This window comes from Toxotes jaculatrix, chromosome 21, assembly GCF_017976425.1.
Source record: "Toxotes jaculatrix isolate fToxJac2 chromosome 21, fToxJac2.pri, whole genome shotgun sequence".
Lineage (NCBI taxonomy): Eukaryota > Metazoa > Chordata > Actinopteri > Toxotidae > Toxotes > Toxotes jaculatrix.
Genome location: NC_054414.1, coordinates 10,713,688 through 10,731,815, shown reverse-complemented (window position 1 = coordinate 10,731,815; position 18,128 = coordinate 10,713,688). Strand labels below are relative to the sequence as shown.

The window sequence follows — 18,128 nt, the reverse complement described above, 5'->3', positions numbered from 1 at the left end:
TGGACCTTTTCACCACAGACATTTTGACTTGTCATAGTAGGAAAAGCACAGGTGTCGACTGCTCTGTTCTATTCATGCGGTCCCAGAAGTGTTGACAGTGAGCTGGTGTGCGCACTACAGGGACCCTGATACCAAAGCAGCTATATTAAAATAAGCCATCATTAATTTTATTATATACACCTCTGCACCATGTTTTAAACTGTTTTCAGGCGTAGAAAAATAAAGACATTTATAAATGAATATATACAGCAAACCAACAGTTTTCCTTAACTTTCAGGTGGGTTTGAATAAGAGTGGATAAGGCAAAGTAAACAACTTCACTGAGCCCCAGGTTCAGAGTATCAGTTGTTTTTTTACTTCCTGATTTCCCTGGGAAATTTGCACCACTTTTATCAAACATAACCACCTTAATATCAGCTCAGTCCTGCATTGTAAACCTTTTTCACTGCAAACATGTTAACTTGCCATAACAGGAAAAGCAACGGTGAAACAAATTTTGTTAGCGATGGCTCAATTCCATGAAGTGTCCCAGTGAGCCAGCATGTGCACTACAAGGACCATGAAACTACTCATTTTAACAACTTCAACATAGTGCACAATACATCTGACCCTGATATAATGAAGCTTCCATCTGTTGTGCATTACGTGCATTACATACTCACACCTCCATGTGTAAACTGAAACAGTTTTCGTTCTGTGTAGTTGTTTCTCTTGTTTGTGAAGAGATGCCCTGTAGAAGAAAATCTACATTCCTCCTGTGTAAAAATGCATTTTAAAGATTTGCAAAAGAGAACAAGAAATCACTGTGGGAAGTGATCTCTTTGCATTAGTGTATTAGTGTATACACGGAGAAAAAGAGTGAGTTTATCCCACAGTCCAGCTAATGGGTGGAGAAAGCTCTAAGAAAAATAAAATAGGCTTTGTTTGGACTGTCATCTAGTGAGATCACTCAATCCATACTATTTTTCATTTTAACAATGTTCAATAGAAATTTATAAGTGAATTAAACATGGATTTTTTTTCAAGCCTAAAATGATCAGATAATTTTATTTAGACTAATGTTTTCCGATAAAATAAAATAAAATAAAATAATAAATTGTAGAGTTTCACATACATGGTCAAATCCAATTATCCCTATTACCAGCTTCTTTTAAAAGGGGTGTTGGCCTGCCAGGGTTGTTTCCTGTGTGGAGGCCGGTAAATGCATTTTCCATGATTTTACTCAGATACAACTTCCAAAGCGCATCGTCGCAGCAGCAGCAGCAGCAGCAGCGCGTCCAGTTGCAGTTTGTGAAGCTCGCAGCGCCACGAAATCCTTAAAATTTGTCTCCCAAATATGGACTAGGAATGTCCAGGATGACGTCTTGTGTCCGGGGGTATGCGGGGTGTGTAGCCACATTTATTTAACTACGCCTTCTCCGGTCTGTGGCATTACACAGGAAGACAGCAGTGAAGGAAAAAAAGAAACGGGACGCCCTCCTCCTCCTCCTCCTCTTCCTCCTCCTCCTCCCCAGCTCTCGGCGGATAACGGTGTCCAAGAAGTTATTCAGGACCGACGCAGACAATAGTACCGAGGCGGTCTGTGTGGCTTTGATACACGGCCCATCACTACTACTTAATGCTGTCCGCGTCCGAGTTTGTGACACAGACACACACACACACAAAGAGGAAAACACTCGGCTGAAAACCGATCATGGAGGATTTGGGTAAGTATCACTGCTGTTGCTTCGTTTCAAGCGTTGTAACTACATGTTGGGATATCTTGAGGGGATCTCTGGGAAGGGGTGGTGTGCCCAAACAGAGGAAATAAGGTCTCTGTTGGTTCTGGCACTCACAGTACAGTACAAGCTTTCCCCCTTTTTTTCTCCCAAGGACATGTATGAGGCTGTAATATAAAGGGAATTTTATTGGCTGCCACCCGGTAATAACATTTTAAGGCTATGGTAAATCCTTACATATAACTGTCTTACAACTTTTCCATCAGAAACATGGAAGGCTTTTTTCCTTTTCTCATATTCCATCTTAAGAGTAATTCTCCTTGCCTTTAATGCATATTCTTGCTTATTCTCTCCAAAGTCTGCTCTGATCCTCTTTAAGATTTTGAATATATTATTTGCAGGAATGTGTTTTACCTTTCCAGGTAACGCAAGAGCTGGTGATACACTGCTCCACATCTGCCCGAGCGCCACTGAGCGTTTTGTGTCTTTCATGCATGGCCTGCAAATTCAATAAATTCTTCGTAAATTAGATTTAAAGGGATCCACTGAGGGTCACCTCCGTCCATTAATATTAACAAGTCAGGGATGGAGGGAAAGCCACATAATGTTAAACAGAGTGCCTTCCATTTTGAAGGGTGGGAGACATCAAAAGAGGACTGTGACCAGCATCAAGGAATGTGGCTGTTTCTGTCTTTCTACTGATAAAGATGTTGAAGGAAGATTTTTTTTTTCTCTCTCTCTTCCTCAGAACAACATTATGAGAAGCTTTGTGTTTGGGAATAGCTGTGTCGGAAAGGCCCTGAAATAGCCCAGGGCCACATTGCTATTTCAAAAAGCCACAGAGTTCAATGAAAATAGAAAGGCCTTTTTGCCTCAGCTGCCCGTTTGCTCACTGTGGAACTTTTTCTTTTTTTTTTCATGAAGTCCACTTCAGAACTCGGGGATTTATGCTTTTCAGGCAATACTAGAAGGAACGGATAGATGTAGCCGAGCACATCTGGATTGGATTGCACACAGTGAGAGCGAGTTGCTGGGTGACTGGGTGAGTGTTAGTGAGGCAGTGGCCATGTTCGGGACGCTCAGTTTAAATGCTGTAGTCCAACAGTGTTGTAAGTTTATGTATTGGATCTGGCGAGGCTTTTGGTGAGAGAGACCACTTGTTAGAGAGGCCTTTGGCCAAGACAAACAAGTCGACAGGCCGCTCTAAATATGGTCATAATTCCCATTGAGAGAAGTTCAACTCCTTATATGAGCAGTTCAGTCTGTACAAGTATGTGTGTGTGTCTCTGTGTGTGTGTGTGTGTAAGAGACAGAGACAGCAGGGAGGAGGAGGGCGAGTAGTATATGCACAAGATTCTCACCACATGGTCGTACCAGAAGTGTGAATCATCTGGGAAAGAGGTGACCGCAGGCATGAACTAAGACTTGGTAAACTGGTCATGTATATGTTTAACATGTCTGCCATACATGTGATTGCCACACATGTTTGAAACAGTGCTTCACCAGGATGAAAAACTCGTTCAAACATTCAGCAAACATCCATGATATCAGTTTATAAAGGTTTCCACAGTCTGATAATCTAATGGTCAGTGTTTATTCTTGAGCTTGGAGATATCAGTTAAACAGCAACCTATTAAAAAAACTACAACTGTGTGCTACAGAAGTTATAATTTCAGATCCTGTCTCTATTATTGTGTCTGATTTGGCTGATGTAGGATGAGTCCCTAATCCTTGATTCTGGACTTAAATGGATCTAGATAAGTGATTCTCAACCAGAGCTACCTGTTCTCCAGAAGTTACTCAGCAGCATCTTGCATCATGGGAATTGTAGGATCCTGCTATTATTTGATCTCGGCTGCATCAGTTCTTTTTTTTTTAATGAGTCTCTCTTTACTCAAACAACTTTTAGGAAATGCAACTGAAAATTTCTGGATTGCCCCTTTAATGCTTTTATCCCGTTCAAAATCAGGTCAGTTGAACTGATTTGGAAGATGATAGGTGGTTTCAATAAAGGGGTATTTGAACTGACCTGATTTGGGGGGGGGGCTGATACAGAACTATGTCTCAAATACTTTTATCTGAAGGCCCAAAAATGAATGGTTAGTGTGGTATCAGTGGTGTAAAAGGTAACGTGTCCCCACTACAATGTAAAGTCCACTTTTCACATACTCTGCTGTGGCCTTTAGTCGCACGTACACGGACTTGTCAGCGCTAAATGATGTCATACAGCTGCACAGACTGACGCCTGAGCGAGTCTAGTTTCTGGGCTGCTTCCACTTGTGTGTGGAGTGAGTGTGTTTGGAGGTGGGGGCAGTGTTGGAGTGGATTTAGATATCAGTTGCCAAACACTCTTCCTCCTCTGCTTCCTTTCCACACTGGCATGTCTTGGATATGAATGCAGAAATGTTTTGTGTGCTCTATTAACTTCACTATGTTGATGGATTATCTCGTCAGGGGGCGGGGGTTATGCCAGTTCCAACTGTCCTGTCCTCTGACTGATTAGTGTATTAGGACACTTCATTGTCCTCCATGTCACACACTGGTCACACAGGCTGTCTGTCTCTTCTCTAGGAGTGCCTGAGACACCTAACTACCCTCTCAGTCCTCGTATTGTTGTGTTTGGTACGTAACTGTCTGCGCATGTGTTTGTATGTATTTCATTCTGTCTGCCAGTACGTCATTTACTTGCCTATGCTTGTTTTAACTTCATATGTCCTGTCTGTCATCCAGTGTGTTGCATTGCATGCTTCAAAAACCCATTCCTTTTACTTTTATGTCTTTCGATTCACCTTTAACACCTCATTAACAAAACTGATAACCCTATTCTAAACGTACAGATACATCATGGGGTTGTAAACTGTTTTTAATTCCCATTAAAACCAACCTGAAGCTAACGTGAATTGTAAATCCAACCAAACTTCCATCACATTCATGCTGTTACGTCTTATATCATTTCTCTGTCTCTTATTCAGTTTCTTTTCCCTCTCTCCCCTCCAGATGCCCTTCTCGCTGATCTGGAGAACACTGGCTCTCCTTTAGCTCGGTGTCCCGTCCTGCTCACCTCGGACCCTCCTCAAAATGCTGATCCTGCCACCCAGGAAGCCGCCCAGGCCCGGCCACCGCCGCCGGCCTACACCCCACAGCAGGTAGACGATCAACAGGTCCAATTTTCAGTCGTTAAGCCTATAAACTCTGAACTTTCTATAGATATTTTCCATGAATCCATATTAGTTTTGTGACACTTTCACTGTTTTGTCTCTCAGACTGTTTCTGCTGCAATGAAATCTTCCCAGAACTCCAACCCAGACAAATTATACAGGTAACTCCCTCCCTGATTTTCTTTACACCTATTTCACACGTTATAATCAAGCCCACTGTTCTTCTTAATTTAGTAACATCATCCCTCTCTAAATGAGCAGAATAAAGCGTGGTTCCAGACCTCTAGATTGCTGCCCACAACTGAGATTTGTTCAAAATTATGAATTTGTTATAGAAATGAGTGAAGTGAGAAGAAAATCGAGAATTCAGTCTGATTTAAAACAAGCAGAAAGTGTCAAAAAATATCTGGCTAAAGCTGTTTAGGAATCACATTTAAGAGAAATGATAAATTATGTGGGTTTTTTTTGTCTACATTTGTCGTCTTGCCTGTTTTTTGCTAATGAATGCGTTTAGATCTGAAACCACTGTTATGGACAAATGAGTATTCATTTGCCCTGTGACTCATGAATGAATGGACAGTTCAAGAGTAACCTATGACTCACGACAAAGTGACCATGATGAATCCAACCACATTAGTGACGGGATGCTTTATAATCTGTGTTAATTTTGGACGCTGCCTCTCTCTTACAGCACCGTGTGTAAACCGCGCTCTCCCCGCTCCGCAGATCCTCCTCCTGCCTTCTCCTCTTCCTCGCTGTTGGGAGGAGGTCTGAGTGAACTGGACCATCTGTTACAGGAGCTCAACGCCACCCAGTTCAACATCACAGGTTAGAGAGCGTGTGCGTGTGTGTTTTACATATCCCTGTGTTTGACTCTGAAGTGAATCTTTTCTTTTGACTTTGTTTTGTCATCAGATGAGATCCTGGCCCAGTTCCCTTCTTCTAAGAAAGATGAGAGGGACAAGATTAAGGATAAGGCCACAACCTCCTCCTCCAGGTATCAAATTCACTTAATTCACTAAATGTACACCAATACTATTCATGATGCATTATTAAGTACATATAAATACAACATATGCAGAGGGAGACTGTTCTGTCAAAGCATTGCAGATCAGTTTTAGTATCTTCTAACTTATTTGCAGCGAGATTGATGATCTGTTGAATCAATCAATATTACATTCTTTAAGCAGTACCAGAATTTTACTGGCTAGGTTTTATATTGGAAATTGAAAATGTGTATTATGTGGGTTGTCTTTTGTGTTGCAGCTCGGCGAAGCCTTCAGCGACATCAGCCACACTGGAACTGGACAAACTGATGGCCTCTCTGTCTGACTTCAGAGTCCAGAGCACAGTAAGAGTCCACACAACAACATAAACATGACACAGAGAGTCTGCCGTTTTTTTTCTTCCTGGCCATTCACCTCCCAGCTTTTCCAAGCTTTAATACAGCTCACGCTGATTCATCGTGGATTCATGAAGACGTTCACTTCACTTCACCATGACTACACTGTTACTGTGTGGCCCGGCCGCAGCACATGCCTCCTGGTATAAATCAGTCACCAGATATGGCCTGAGGATGGAAATTAGTCTTGGTGGTGATATTTTCCAGCTTTGAAAATAGCTTCAGATAGTTGGAAGTCAGAGTTATAGATCTGCATTTGGTGCAGTATATAATCTGGGTATTCTCCTTTTCAGCAAGTCAGCAAGTAGCATGTGAGCAAAGGAAGTGGTTCTGTCATTATAAGGTTGTTTGATTCCAGTGTGCAGTCCAGCTGTGTTTTATAAACAAGCCTGAGCACAGGGTTATGGGAACAGAGGAAAACACATCAGTGGATACTTTTATCACTGACATGTGATGTTCAGTACTTTACTGAAGTGTTGATATTTACACACTTTAATTAAAACTGTCTTGTCGGATTTTACTTAAGCAAGTGACTTCCTACATTTCCCAGAATTATTCCAGACAGTCAGCAGAGAACAGCAGCCTTCTAGTTTGTTTATAATCAAGTCCACAAGACGTCCTTCACTTTCGCCATGAACTGCACTCTCTTTCTCTTTCTCTCCACAGGCTACATATTTGGTTGCTTTGCTGTACACGCACAGAATAACTCAGCCTCAGATGGATGTGAAAAAAAAAAACAGTCACTGTCTTTCATTGCAGTTAATTTCAGACCAGCTGCAGAGCGATGATTAACTCCCGGAGAATTAAAATCCCTAAGACAGATGTGTCATCCATCGTTTTTCTTTCTCTTCTCCCAGCCGGCTGCACCTGTCGCTCCAGTGGTGACAGCACCGCAGCAGCCGGCCGCCCCCCCACAACCCTCATCCGGCGGCTCATTGGACAGCATGCTGGGTCTGCTTCAATCAGACCTGAGCCGACAAGGTGTTCAAACATCCTCCAAGGGAAACTGTTCAGCCTGTCAGAAGCCAGTAGTAGGACAGGTGAGCTATCGGTATAAGTCTTGCTGCTGATGCATATGAGTAGATTTTTTTTTTTAAAACTCAAATGGACTTTTAACTGTTTCCTGGTGCAGGTGGTGACAGCTCTGGGGAAGGTGTGGCACCCAGAGCACTTTGTGTGCACCGAGTGTGAGATGGAGTTGGGCAGTCGCAACTTCTTTGAGAAGGACGGACGACCGTACTGCGAGTCGGACTACTTCACCCTCTTCTCCCCTCACTGTGCACACTGCAACAAGCCCATACTAAATGTGAGACACTTGGATGTGCACATGTCGCTGTCTCATTCTGATATGAACAGCTCAAATCAATACCTGAAGCTGTTGGAAGCCATTTAACTTTTTATTCCTCTTGCTGTTTAGAAAATGGTCACCGCCCTGGACAAGAACTGGCACCCAGAGTGTTTCTGCTGTGTTAAGTGCAGCCGGGCGTTTGGAGAGGAAGGTAATGGGCGGCATGTACTGTATCCTGTCTGGGTTCAGCACACAGCTCTTAATGTTGAACTGCAGCAAGGTCACATTTAAATAGAACCATCAGAAAAAACTAACTTTCCTATCAAACATACACAGATATTCAATGAGTAATTCACTTAATCATGGATTTAACAGTACACAATGTTCACTGAATCTTTTGTACATTTCAAGATTATAATACATTCAAAAGTTTGTATTTTTTTCTACCGTATGACCCCCTAAAAAGTTTTAATTTGTAAAAGGAGAGTTTAATGTCTCAAAGCTGTTAAGGCTTTTTCCACCTTGCCAAGAATTGGAGAGAAACACTGAATCTTTGTATTTTCTTGGCATGAAAATGACCAAATTTAAAACATTACAGGCTTTGAGACAAACAAAAAAAAAAGAAAAGAAATCCTGTCAGCTATTAATAGTTCAGATCAGGAAACACTTACAACCATTACAACCAGACTGAAGTTTAATGTACCACAAACCAGAGTTACATGGAAAAGGTTCAGACGGTGTTTGGCATTATCCAGTTAATTCAACATTTATCAAAGGAAATCTAGCACTGTGTTCAACTGTGACTGTGTCTTCTGCAGGTTTCCATGACCGTGAGGGCCAGCAATACTGCCAGCAGTGCTTCTTGACTCTGTTTGCTTCCCGCTGTCAAGGCTGCAGCCAGCCCATTCTGGAAAACTACATCTCAGCTCTCAACTCTCTCTGGCACCCACAGTGCTTCGTTTGTAGGGTGAGTGTTTCTCTGTGGGCTTGAAGGATGGGTGTTATGGTTGCAGTTCTTATAGTTTTATCATGGAGATAAACAAACAACATTTCCATTAAACAAAGTTAATGGAAATGTTTGAACAAATATGTAAATTAAAAAATAAATTGCAAATTTTAAAAAATGTCTTTTAAATGCGCAGAAAATTCAGTAGAGTTTGGTTGGATCAGGCCGTTCATTGTGGACCTCAGTATTTCTAAAATCCTCGCTGCAGCACTCCAAATGGGTCACGGCAAACTTCTGAGACCAACAAACTGATATTTACAAGGCTCTTGACCCACAACTGCTATAGTGAAGCTGCTCAGTGACCAGCGGATGTCTGTGGTTGTGATGTGTACATGTGTGTAATTGTGTGTGTGTGAACAGGGCGTTCCTGAAAAAAAGGCTCAGCTTTCAGTAAAACTAGCATTTTTTTTAAAAAGAAAAAAACCCAAAAAACTAAAAATAAGTTGGAATTATATCATGAGAAAGTTATCATTTCTCATGACAACTTTCTAATTACGGTTCCATGAGTCAGGACTCTCCGCTGTGACTGAATCACGCTGCCTCTCTCTCGTCTCCAGGAGTGCTACAGCCCCTTTGTTAACGGCAGCTTCTTCGAACACGAGGGTAAGCCGCTGTGTGAGGCCCACTACCACCAGTCCCGTGGCAGCGTGTGTCAAGCCTGCCAACAGCCGATCCTGGGGCGCTGTGTCACCGCCATGGGGGCCAAATTCCACCCCCACCACCTCGTGTGTCACTTCTGCCTGAAGCCCCTGAGCAAAGGCTGCTTCAAAGAGCAGGAGAACAAACCCTACTGCCACCCCTGCTTCATCAAACTCTTTGGCTGAGGACACAGCAGGACTTTGCCCCCCCCCCCCGACCATCTTCTGGGTCAGAGAAGCTGTGTGACTCTGAATTCTCAATTTGTCCTTTTTTTACTGTGGGAGTGTGGGTGGAGCTGGTCTCTTTCTTGGTTTTAAGAATATTTTAGTATATTTGAGGGATGGGCGAAAAAGAGAATCATCCAACCCAACTCATTTCTGTTCATGTGAAAAAAAAAGTGGACTGCATTTAGACTGGCAGTGTGAAATATAACAAATATAATATAGTATTGGTAAGACAGACACAAAATGATGCCAAACAATTTAAACATTGTATGTAAATCTTTTGCATACTGTACTGATTCAAATTGAATATTGAAAATTGAATTCTTTTGCCAAAGGTACAAAAGAAACAGTATAATCTGAGCAAATGTACTGTTTCAGTGAAGGATTTGTACTATTGTGCAAGGAAATCCCCTTTAATATATTTGCTTTTTATTGCAAAACTATAAGTGTCACTGCAATTGCTTTTATATATTGTATGCTGACCGCTATATATGTTTTTGTGTAACAAACTAAGCTACCATGTGTTTAAGGTCAGATATTTTGCATTATTCTTTCACTATTGCTCTATGCAATTTGCCAAAAACATTTCCAAAGAATAAAATAAAGGCGAACACAACTTATGTTGCTGTTTCATGGGTGTGAGAGAGAGAGAGTCAAAGAATCAAGTGTGAAATTTGAGAACACAGAAGAATATTATCCAGATAAGTACAGGTAAGCTTTTTATACAAGGAACGCCAGGAGTATAACCATCTGATCAAGGTTTATTAAGGACAAAGACATCACAGATGTATAACACCTGAAGAAAGGAACATAGATTTTGAAAAAAGATGAAACTACATGTTCTTAAAAAAAATGGAGAGGGGAGTCCTCAGAAATTAATCTGATTTGACGTTAGTAAAGATTTCAAAGTGTTTTTCTTTTGGTCCTAATCTACAAAAAATAACCAACACCATTCCTGTTGATTAAAACTGGATATTTTTATTGGACCCATCCATCCAATATTTCACTGAGAAACCCTTCTACATCCACTTACGCATTACAAAGATATTTCTGTGTAGAACAAATCTATACCTCAGTTTCTCCACTAGATGTCCCTATTCGCGCACTGCTTTTCCATGGGACACAGAGCTTAACCGTTTTAAAATCAGAGGAATCAGAGGCTGCATCCAGATTTTAAAAGAACAGTAAGAGAGAATATAAACTAAACCGTTTAACAAATCAAAAGCCCGATGAAAAATTCATAAACTGCAGCATCCAGCAGAAGCGAGGCGAGGCGACGGCTACGTGAAGCGTGATGACGTGTGCACGCACGCTGCACCTCACAGGTGAGTTCATTTAAAAGTTAACGAGTTCCCCTCGCTGCCTGAAAAGAGAAAGCAGGTAACTTTGTGAGGAGAGTCACCGTGACCCGTCGACTTAAAGAGTTTAAAAAAATACACAATGAGTGATTCAGAACAGAAACAAGTAAGTCAGTAGGCCTATAATTTGGCTGCTTTTTAAATGTGTGAATATCGTTGTATTGAACATACTCAAACTCATATAGCGTGCTAGCAAACTAATGCTGAAAGTAAGCTTTTAGGTCCTATTTATCTTCTTTGCAGACACTTAGAATATATATATATATTCCTTTTCTTTCTTTTTTTTTTTTTTACTTCTACGTTGTTTCCATCCACTCAGGAGGCTGAAAATGTGTCTGAGCCTCAGTGGCCTGAGAATGGAGGTGAGTGGAGTGATGGAGAGGACGCGACCACCATGGACTGTGGACTCCTGCAGGCCATGGCCGAGGAGGATGAGGAGATAAATGTCTACAATGAAGAAACCTTTGGAATGGGTGTGTTAGTCATTTTCCACAGTATTGAAAATAGATATAATCCTTTCTGTTCTCACTCCTGTCCAGCGCTGTTTTTTCTTCTCCACTGTAAAAAGGAAAGAACAGTTGTGCTTATGTCTCTTTTAAACTACATCTGCTTAAAAGTATAGCATTTAACATAGTTGTAGCAAATGCAATCAGCTCAGGATTGATTTTGCTTGGTTTGAATCCTGTTATTCAAGCATTGTGGAAATCAAGACGATGGCGAGTGGTTGAAGTACATCTCTTCATTATGGTTTGTGTTGTATTAATTCTGAACCTAGAAAAGACTTTGTGACTCATCAGAGATGCTAAAAGAAGGACATATAACTAATAATGTTATATAATGTAAAAAAAAAATTTAGTTGATCTGACCTGAAAGCTTAAAGTTACCCTCAGACTGCATCTCTACCTGTGTCTGGATCATAGATCTCGATGCACATGGGGCCACAGACGGCCCCAGCGGCAATCTCCTTCAATTCGGAGAGCCGCTGCCTCCGACACCAACACCGCCAGCACCACCAGACCCCAAACCTCCGTCTCCACACAGTTCCCCCTCCCCACCCAGACAGAGGCCTCAGTATCTGCCCCGGGCTCCCCCTAGACAGAGTGGCAGAGGTAGGGGACAGAGGGGAGGGCTGGGCAGGGGGCAGATGTTTGAAGACCCAGCTGTGATGAGGATAGTGGAGGGGCGCCCAAGCCTCAAGGTGACTGATGCAGATTAATTTATTTATTGTGTGAAAATTGCAGTTATACAGTTCACCTCATGCCAGCTTGTCTTCCTTTTGGGGCCTGTTTTAAAGAGCCTTGACAGCGCCATAGTGGACTGTGGGAATGCCATGTATCAGAAAATGTTTGAGGATGATGTAAGTCCCAACTTTTAAAGACATTTTACCTTTTGTTTTACCTTTTGTTTTGTTTGTTTGATATCACGGCTTAATTTTTTTTTTTCCCTTAGTGGATGGCACCCACTTACAGAAAAACCAGACGAATCTCTGGATCACTACTTCAGGTTAAGATCACTAAAGAACACGTAATGATCTGCATTTCAGTGTTTTACTTAAACAAATAGTTGTCTTATTTTATTCTGTTTCTTAGGACAGTGCTATAGTTTGTGTGATTGATGGTCACGGAGGCAGAGGTCAGCACCTGACCTCCAACTTCCTGGATTTGCCATATCCTGTCTCTTCCTTCAGGGGCAGGAGAGGGGAACCCAGAGGACCCTACTCCAGGAGACATTTTGGCCAAAGAGGCCCCTCTCAGGTGGAAATTAATTTTACACGATAATCAGTTCTTTTAAAGGAATAATTCAGTGTTTTTTCAGTTTTTTTGTTTTCTTGCTGAGAGTTGGATGAGAAGATCTGTCACTTACATGTTTGTGGGTGTAGCATAAAGAGGAAAATTTCCCCAAATCTGGAACTGCTCCTCCTGTAAACGCCCTCACTTAATCTCAGTTTCTGGATTACTTTTATCCTGCAGATTCATGCACCAATGATACCAGGATCGCCCATCTTCTCACGTCAACCTTTGACTCCGCGGCGTCATTACAACCAGGTTTATTCCACAATCAATCAGACCTGCTCTGAAAAATTAAAGCATATTACCAATGTATTTACACAGATTTTGGTTGTTTGTCCTGGCTCTTGACTTTATTTGTGCTGAATCAGACAGGGGGCTTCATGTTTCCTTCGAACCGCCCTTGCCCCTCCACTCCTCAGTCTCTGACTCCTAAGATGATGCAGCTTCGCTTTGGTGCTAACTCACCCAGACCGTCCCCCTTTTACAGTCCGTCGTCTAATCCAGTGCAGCACTTCAGGTGTGTGATGATCTCGTATCTCACAGGACTGAAATATTTGCCAGCAAAGTTTGAGTATGAGGTATATTTATGACTTGGCAGTCTTGTTCATTACTTTATAAAACTTTCCCCATTGACTTGACTTTCATAAATTTCATACAGCCCCTGGCGTTAATCAAAAGTACCCAGAGATAATGAAAGGAAATATTAACATATTTTTATGTGAAGAAGAAAACTGTAGTGATTTTACTCTGTCTATATGTATCCTAGTTCAGTATGAACGGGTACAACTGCAGATTATGGGATAAGTTTTAAATTTACGTAGAAAATCTGGGCTGGTTTGAATACTCACCTTTCTTCCTTGTTCCATGTTTTCACAGTGTATGAATTCATATAAACTGTTGTTCATTTGGAATCAAGATAAATAAGCTTGACTAAGCTCTGGTGCTTTTAAATGTGGACTTTCTCTGAATCTACAGGTACCCCGGTCCTGTCACCCAGCTCCACCCCCAACACAAACGATTACTCAGTCAAAAACAACGTTCCTTCCAAAGGTTGGTTCTACATCAAGTAAATACTTTTAACTTCCCATATTCAGCTTGCTGAGGGGAAAAAAAGGAAAAGGCTTATTTACAAAAGACATCTGTTTTTAAGAAAAGCAGAGGGCTTGGATCCGTACTGTAATCTAATGACAGCCAAAGAGAAGGAGTGGATCACCAGGCTGCAGATGATTCAGCTGCAAAGTGAGAATCCTTACTTGGAGGACTATTATTACCAGGTAGGAAAACTTTCCTCTAGTGTTGCTACTCATTGTCACTCTTGAGCTAAATGATCCACCTTTGCTTCTTTTCGATACTTCCTGTGTTACGTAAGCAAACTGTAACATGCATGAGCAAAGGAAAGTGAATTTCATGGCTAGTTAAACTTTGTCATAGGAGTACTATCGACGAATGGAGGCCAAGATGGCTGAGGAGGAGCTCGGCATCAGGAGCAAGAGGGAGCCACTGAAGCTCACCACACCTTACATCACAAAGACTGACTCCTACACACCAGGTTCAAAATGTCTCCCTCACTGTTATTGTTTTATTCTGATTTGTGTGAAAAGGCAGCACAAGATTTTTATCTACTTAAACTCACAAAAAAAGAAGTTTTCAGTGCTCTACGTATTTCTCTACTATTACAAGTCTTTTGCTCTTCCAGTGGTGCACATTGAAGGCTCTTTGGGTCAAGTTGCTGTGTCCACATGTTACTCTCCTCGTCGTGCCATCAGTGCAGTTCATGCAGTCCAAGCTCAGAGTCCACTTGAGGTGACTGTGTTTGAGACAGTTTGAGTTTTAAGTTTATTAATCTGCCGTCTCTGACACCGTTATGTCCATGTTACAGGAACAAAAAGACACCAGACAACAGCGGTTAGAGGTCCTCAGCAAAATAGAAAAGGTACCTGCTGGTTGCTTGTTTTGTTGCAGTGAGTTTTTTTTTTTCCCCCTTCTTTTCTAACACTTGGTCCCACTTGTTGTTCCCTGCAGCTGTTCATAGATCTGTTGGAGGTGGAGGAGACGGAAAGGATGAAAACCACCGTTTTATCTGAAGCAGAAGAACGAAGGCTGATGGAGAAGACCCAGAGGAAGGTGGAGCACATCTACTCCCAGCTGCAACACCATGACCCTCTGTGAGTTGTGCACACTGTGCCACAATTTAATTTAGGCTTATTCTTGTTTTCGCTTTCCTACTGAAGCTATGCCAAAATAGTAAAGATTTTGATCGGCGCTGAATTTTGATTTGAGCAAAGAACTTTCTCTTTGTATTTATTTATTTACTTTGATGTAGAGATTCAGGAGGAGAGTTTCTTCCTTTCCTGCTTGTCTCAAAAGGCAAAAAGCTACTCGCCCGTCTGCTCCCGTTCCTGAAACATGACTCTGCGCTGAAAATCTTGCGTATTGTGACCTCTAACCTGCCTACGCTGATGAGCAGAGATGCAGAAGAGGTAGGGGAGGATTTTTTGTCTGAATAGTTGCCAGTTAATTTTTTGTCAGTTGACAAAGAACGCGAGATGTGGTTGAAAGTATGTAGATCCTCTGAATTTACATAATTTTGTTCATATGTATTTCATACACTGTTCAAAAGTCAGAGAACGACTTTACGCTGCTTGCCTTTTTTTTTTTTTTTTTTTTTTTTTGGCTATGTAAAATTATTGGGATGAATCTTATCACCATCCTCACATCCGCTTTGTAGGCACTTCCTGTTCTCTACCCACCCCTTCGAAATGTGATCGGAGGACTTACGTTCAGTCAGCTCATTTGGGTCCTCAAAGATCTGACATCATCTGAGTCTCTGTCGACACACGAGAGCCTTACGCTGGCATGTCAGAACAAGGTCTGTGCTTTCTGCTGCTCTTTGGCTTTTGTTTATTTTAATGGACGTTTCTTGGGTTTTCTCATTTGCTTCTTTTCCTTTCAGTTCGGGCTGTCCTTACTGTATGCTCTCCTGTCCCAAGGAGAAAAGCTGCTGTCTTCAGGTGTTCCTCTCCAGCCCAGTATCGGTGACTTTGAGACCTGGTGCGGCTCTTTAGTCTAATATTCCATGAATGGAGATAAGTTTAACATTCTCATGGGATTTTGACACCCGTGTTGCTGTTGTCCTTCAGGACTGACACAATATTCCAGGTGGCGGGACAGCTGTCCCAGTGTTCGCTGGTGGAGCCGCTCATTCTGCCCTCAAACCTGCTCACTCTCTTCTGCCGTTACCTGGACAAGCGTACTGTGCATCAGCTGAAAAGCAACATGGAGTAAGTTTTTTTTTTTCCTCTCTTTTAAGAAGATATTTATGTATAAATAAACTTGGTGGACCCTGACTCCAACATCTTTATTTAGGTCTGCAACTGGATTCCTGGCTCTTCCATCTTAAGGTGGACAGGAGCTAATGAGAGGTTCAGATAATGACCAGGTTGTAGTGAGCACTAGAGTGAAAGGAGCACATCCCTGACAAAAACCCCTCAGTGTTCATTACAACAGAAGCTATGTTATGTACTCTGTACTGTGCTGAAAATAATTTGATTCTTATTCTTTTCCGCCCCTCCCCCTCATCCCTTCACGTTTTTTGCACTCTCAAACTGTTTCCCTTTTTTATTTCTATATCTTTATCTGATCTCTTTACTTTCCTCCCTTTGGTCTCCAGTAGGTTACGTCAGTGCGAGTTACTCAGAAATTACAAACTGGTGGTTGTTGTTTTGTTTTTGTTTTTTTTTGCTTTTTTAAACTTTCAGATGTTGATCATGTCACAAGATTTATTTATTTCCAACAGTATGATCTAAAAGCCAGTCACATGTAAGACAAGACATTTCAGATAAATCGAATGCGTTAAGATAATGGCGACCAGGTTGAGGATTGTATAGTAATTTATGATTGTACAGTTGAACCTTATAATAACCATTTAAGGAAGTTGTCATGGCCATCAACGTGAGCCATACAATTTTGGGTTTTTGTGGAAAAAAAAAAAAAGCATTGTGTACACGTCGCGATACTAAATGTGATGTATTTGATGTAATTTTCCATCTTAGATGTTTCAGTTGTAAAGAGATTTTTATTTGTTGTGTTCATTTGGAAACAGGAATAATTTAAATTGCACCCTTGTAGAGCACTTGCAACATAAATAAAAAAAATCTTTAAAAATGCTCAACAGTTTGATCTGGTTCGCAGAAAATACATTCTCCTTCGAGGAGTTTGCTTCATCATGTGCTCCGTTTGCTTGCACGGTCAAAGTCCAGGACATCAGACTTTGAGAATCTAGTTGGGTGGTGCAACTGGTCTTATTACAACTTTATACAAAGTTAGATTGGCAGCATCCATGCAAGCCATTAATGGGTCTGGTTGTTTTCCTGTGAATTGACTCTTTGAACTCTGGCTCACTTCAAATCTCTAACAAATCTGTGATCCAGATATTGTGGGTTTTTTGCTGAAAGGAATTGAGCTTTAACCAAACTAATTGGCCTGTTCTGGGCTGAAACGCCAGTGTGTGACATTCCTGAAGGGAGAGACTGGTGGCGGCAGCAGGACACAATGTGACACAGTATAGGGGGAAGAGGAAGTAGCAGAAAGCAAATCATTTATCTAGTACTGTGTAAAGCAGAACATGGCAAATTAAAGATGTATGGGATTCACAAGGCAAGTTATGCCAGTGACTGTAGGAAAAAGCGAGAAATTAAACATTAAGAGTGATATGAAGCAGGAAGGAGAAAAGCCAAACCAGCAGAAGCACACAGTCATTTATGTGATTAGTGATAGGTTCAAATGCACACTTCAGTCCTCTACCCGCACGTGATTTAATGTGCTCCTATATGAGACTACTTTAATGCAATGTCTTTCGCATTTTAATGTTTTTGTTCGTCAGTGACCAGACTGTGTAAAGTCTATATAAAATCTTAGCGTTGACATAGAAGATATTTTACATGTAATATGGTTTGAGATTTGTAAATTATGGCTCTCTTGACTCTGCATGTCTGTTTATCAAACCCTCTGCTTTGTCCATATCTGCATTCGTAAAGAGCGTCTGTCCAAGGACCCCAGGCTCAAAAATATACATTGACAGAAAAGACTGTTATTTTATGTACACACACACACACACACACACACACACACACACACACACACACACACACACACACACACACACACACACACACACCCCTGTTTTCTGTGACAATATAGCAAAGGCAGACAATGTTTACACCAAACATGAAGACCGGACCACAAATGTCTTTAGAAGTGACATTTTCTTTTTGAGTGTTGAGTGATAATAATTTTGTTATTTTTAAGAGCACAAAATACTTTTAATTTCACTTGAGTGTTTCTTACATTGGATGGTCAAATACCTCGCAATGCTTTTATATTTAACGTGTGATCTCTTCACCATTAAATATATGTAAGTGATTGTTTTTCAGGCTCCTGCTCAGACCTTTCTCTGTGCTCACAGCTGTCAGTCTGGGTTTGTCTGCGGCAGGTTTAAAGCAACATTGTCAAGTGAGTTGTGTTTCCAATGCCAACAAGCTTTGGA

At 41.4% G+C, this 18,128-nt stretch overlaps 2 protein-coding genes across 8 annotated transcripts; both read left to right on the top strand.

The window, feature by feature from the left end:
• Positions 1 to 1,300: 1,300 nt before the first annotated feature.
• LOC121175700 (transforming growth factor beta-1-induced transcript 1 protein-like) lies at positions 1,301 to 10,273 on the top strand. Of its 6 annotated transcripts, XM_041029509.1 has the most exons (12): positions 1,301 to 1,706; positions 4,290 to 4,340; positions 4,716 to 4,864; positions 4,982 to 5,037; positions 5,568 to 5,704; positions 5,792 to 5,873; positions 6,143 to 6,227; positions 7,136 to 7,318; positions 7,411 to 7,584; positions 7,696 to 7,777; positions 8,385 to 8,533; positions 9,130 to 10,273. In XM_041029509.1, exons 1-12 carry the CDS (start codon positions 1,694 to 1,696, stop codon positions 9,394 to 9,396), a joined length of 1,428 nt encoding a protein of 475 aa, XP_040885443.1. In that variant the 5' UTR covers positions 1,301 to 1,693; the 3' UTR covers positions 9,397 to 10,273. The 6 variants fall into 6 exon arrangements, with proteins under 6 accessions (XP_040885443.1, XP_040885445.1, XP_040885444.1 ...); XM_041029510.1 differs by lacking the exon at positions 4,290 to 4,340 and having other exon boundaries at positions 1,409 to 1,706; positions 9,130 to 10,272; XM_041029511.1 differs by lacking the exons at positions 4,290 to 4,340; positions 4,982 to 5,037 and having other exon boundaries at positions 1,408 to 1,706.
• A 542-nt stretch (positions 10,274 to 10,815) lies between these two features.
• patl2 (PAT1 homolog 2) lies at positions 10,816 to 16,717 on the top strand. 2 transcript variants are annotated; one of them, XM_041067441.1, is made up of 19 exons: positions 10,816 to 10,899; positions 11,113 to 11,266; positions 11,714 to 11,991; positions 12,088 to 12,150; positions 12,243 to 12,296; positions 12,383 to 12,547; positions 12,764 to 12,838; positions 12,952 to 13,100; positions 13,559 to 13,633; positions 13,734 to 13,857; positions 14,015 to 14,132; positions 14,280 to 14,386; positions 14,463 to 14,516; positions 14,606 to 14,748; positions 14,907 to 15,063; positions 15,312 to 15,452; positions 15,537 to 15,634; positions 15,724 to 15,864; positions 15,950 to 16,717. In XM_041067441.1, the coding sequence occupies exons 1-19, from the start codon at positions 10,876 to 10,878 to the stop codon at positions 15,981 to 15,983; spliced, it is 2,154 nt and encodes a 717-aa protein (XP_040923375.1). In that variant the 5' UTR covers positions 10,816 to 10,875; the 3' UTR covers positions 15,984 to 16,717. The 2 variants fall into 2 exon arrangements, with proteins under 2 accessions (XP_040923375.1, XP_040923376.1); XM_041067442.1 differs by lacking the exon at positions 15,312 to 15,452.
• Positions 16,718 to 18,128: the final 1,411 nt, after the last annotated feature.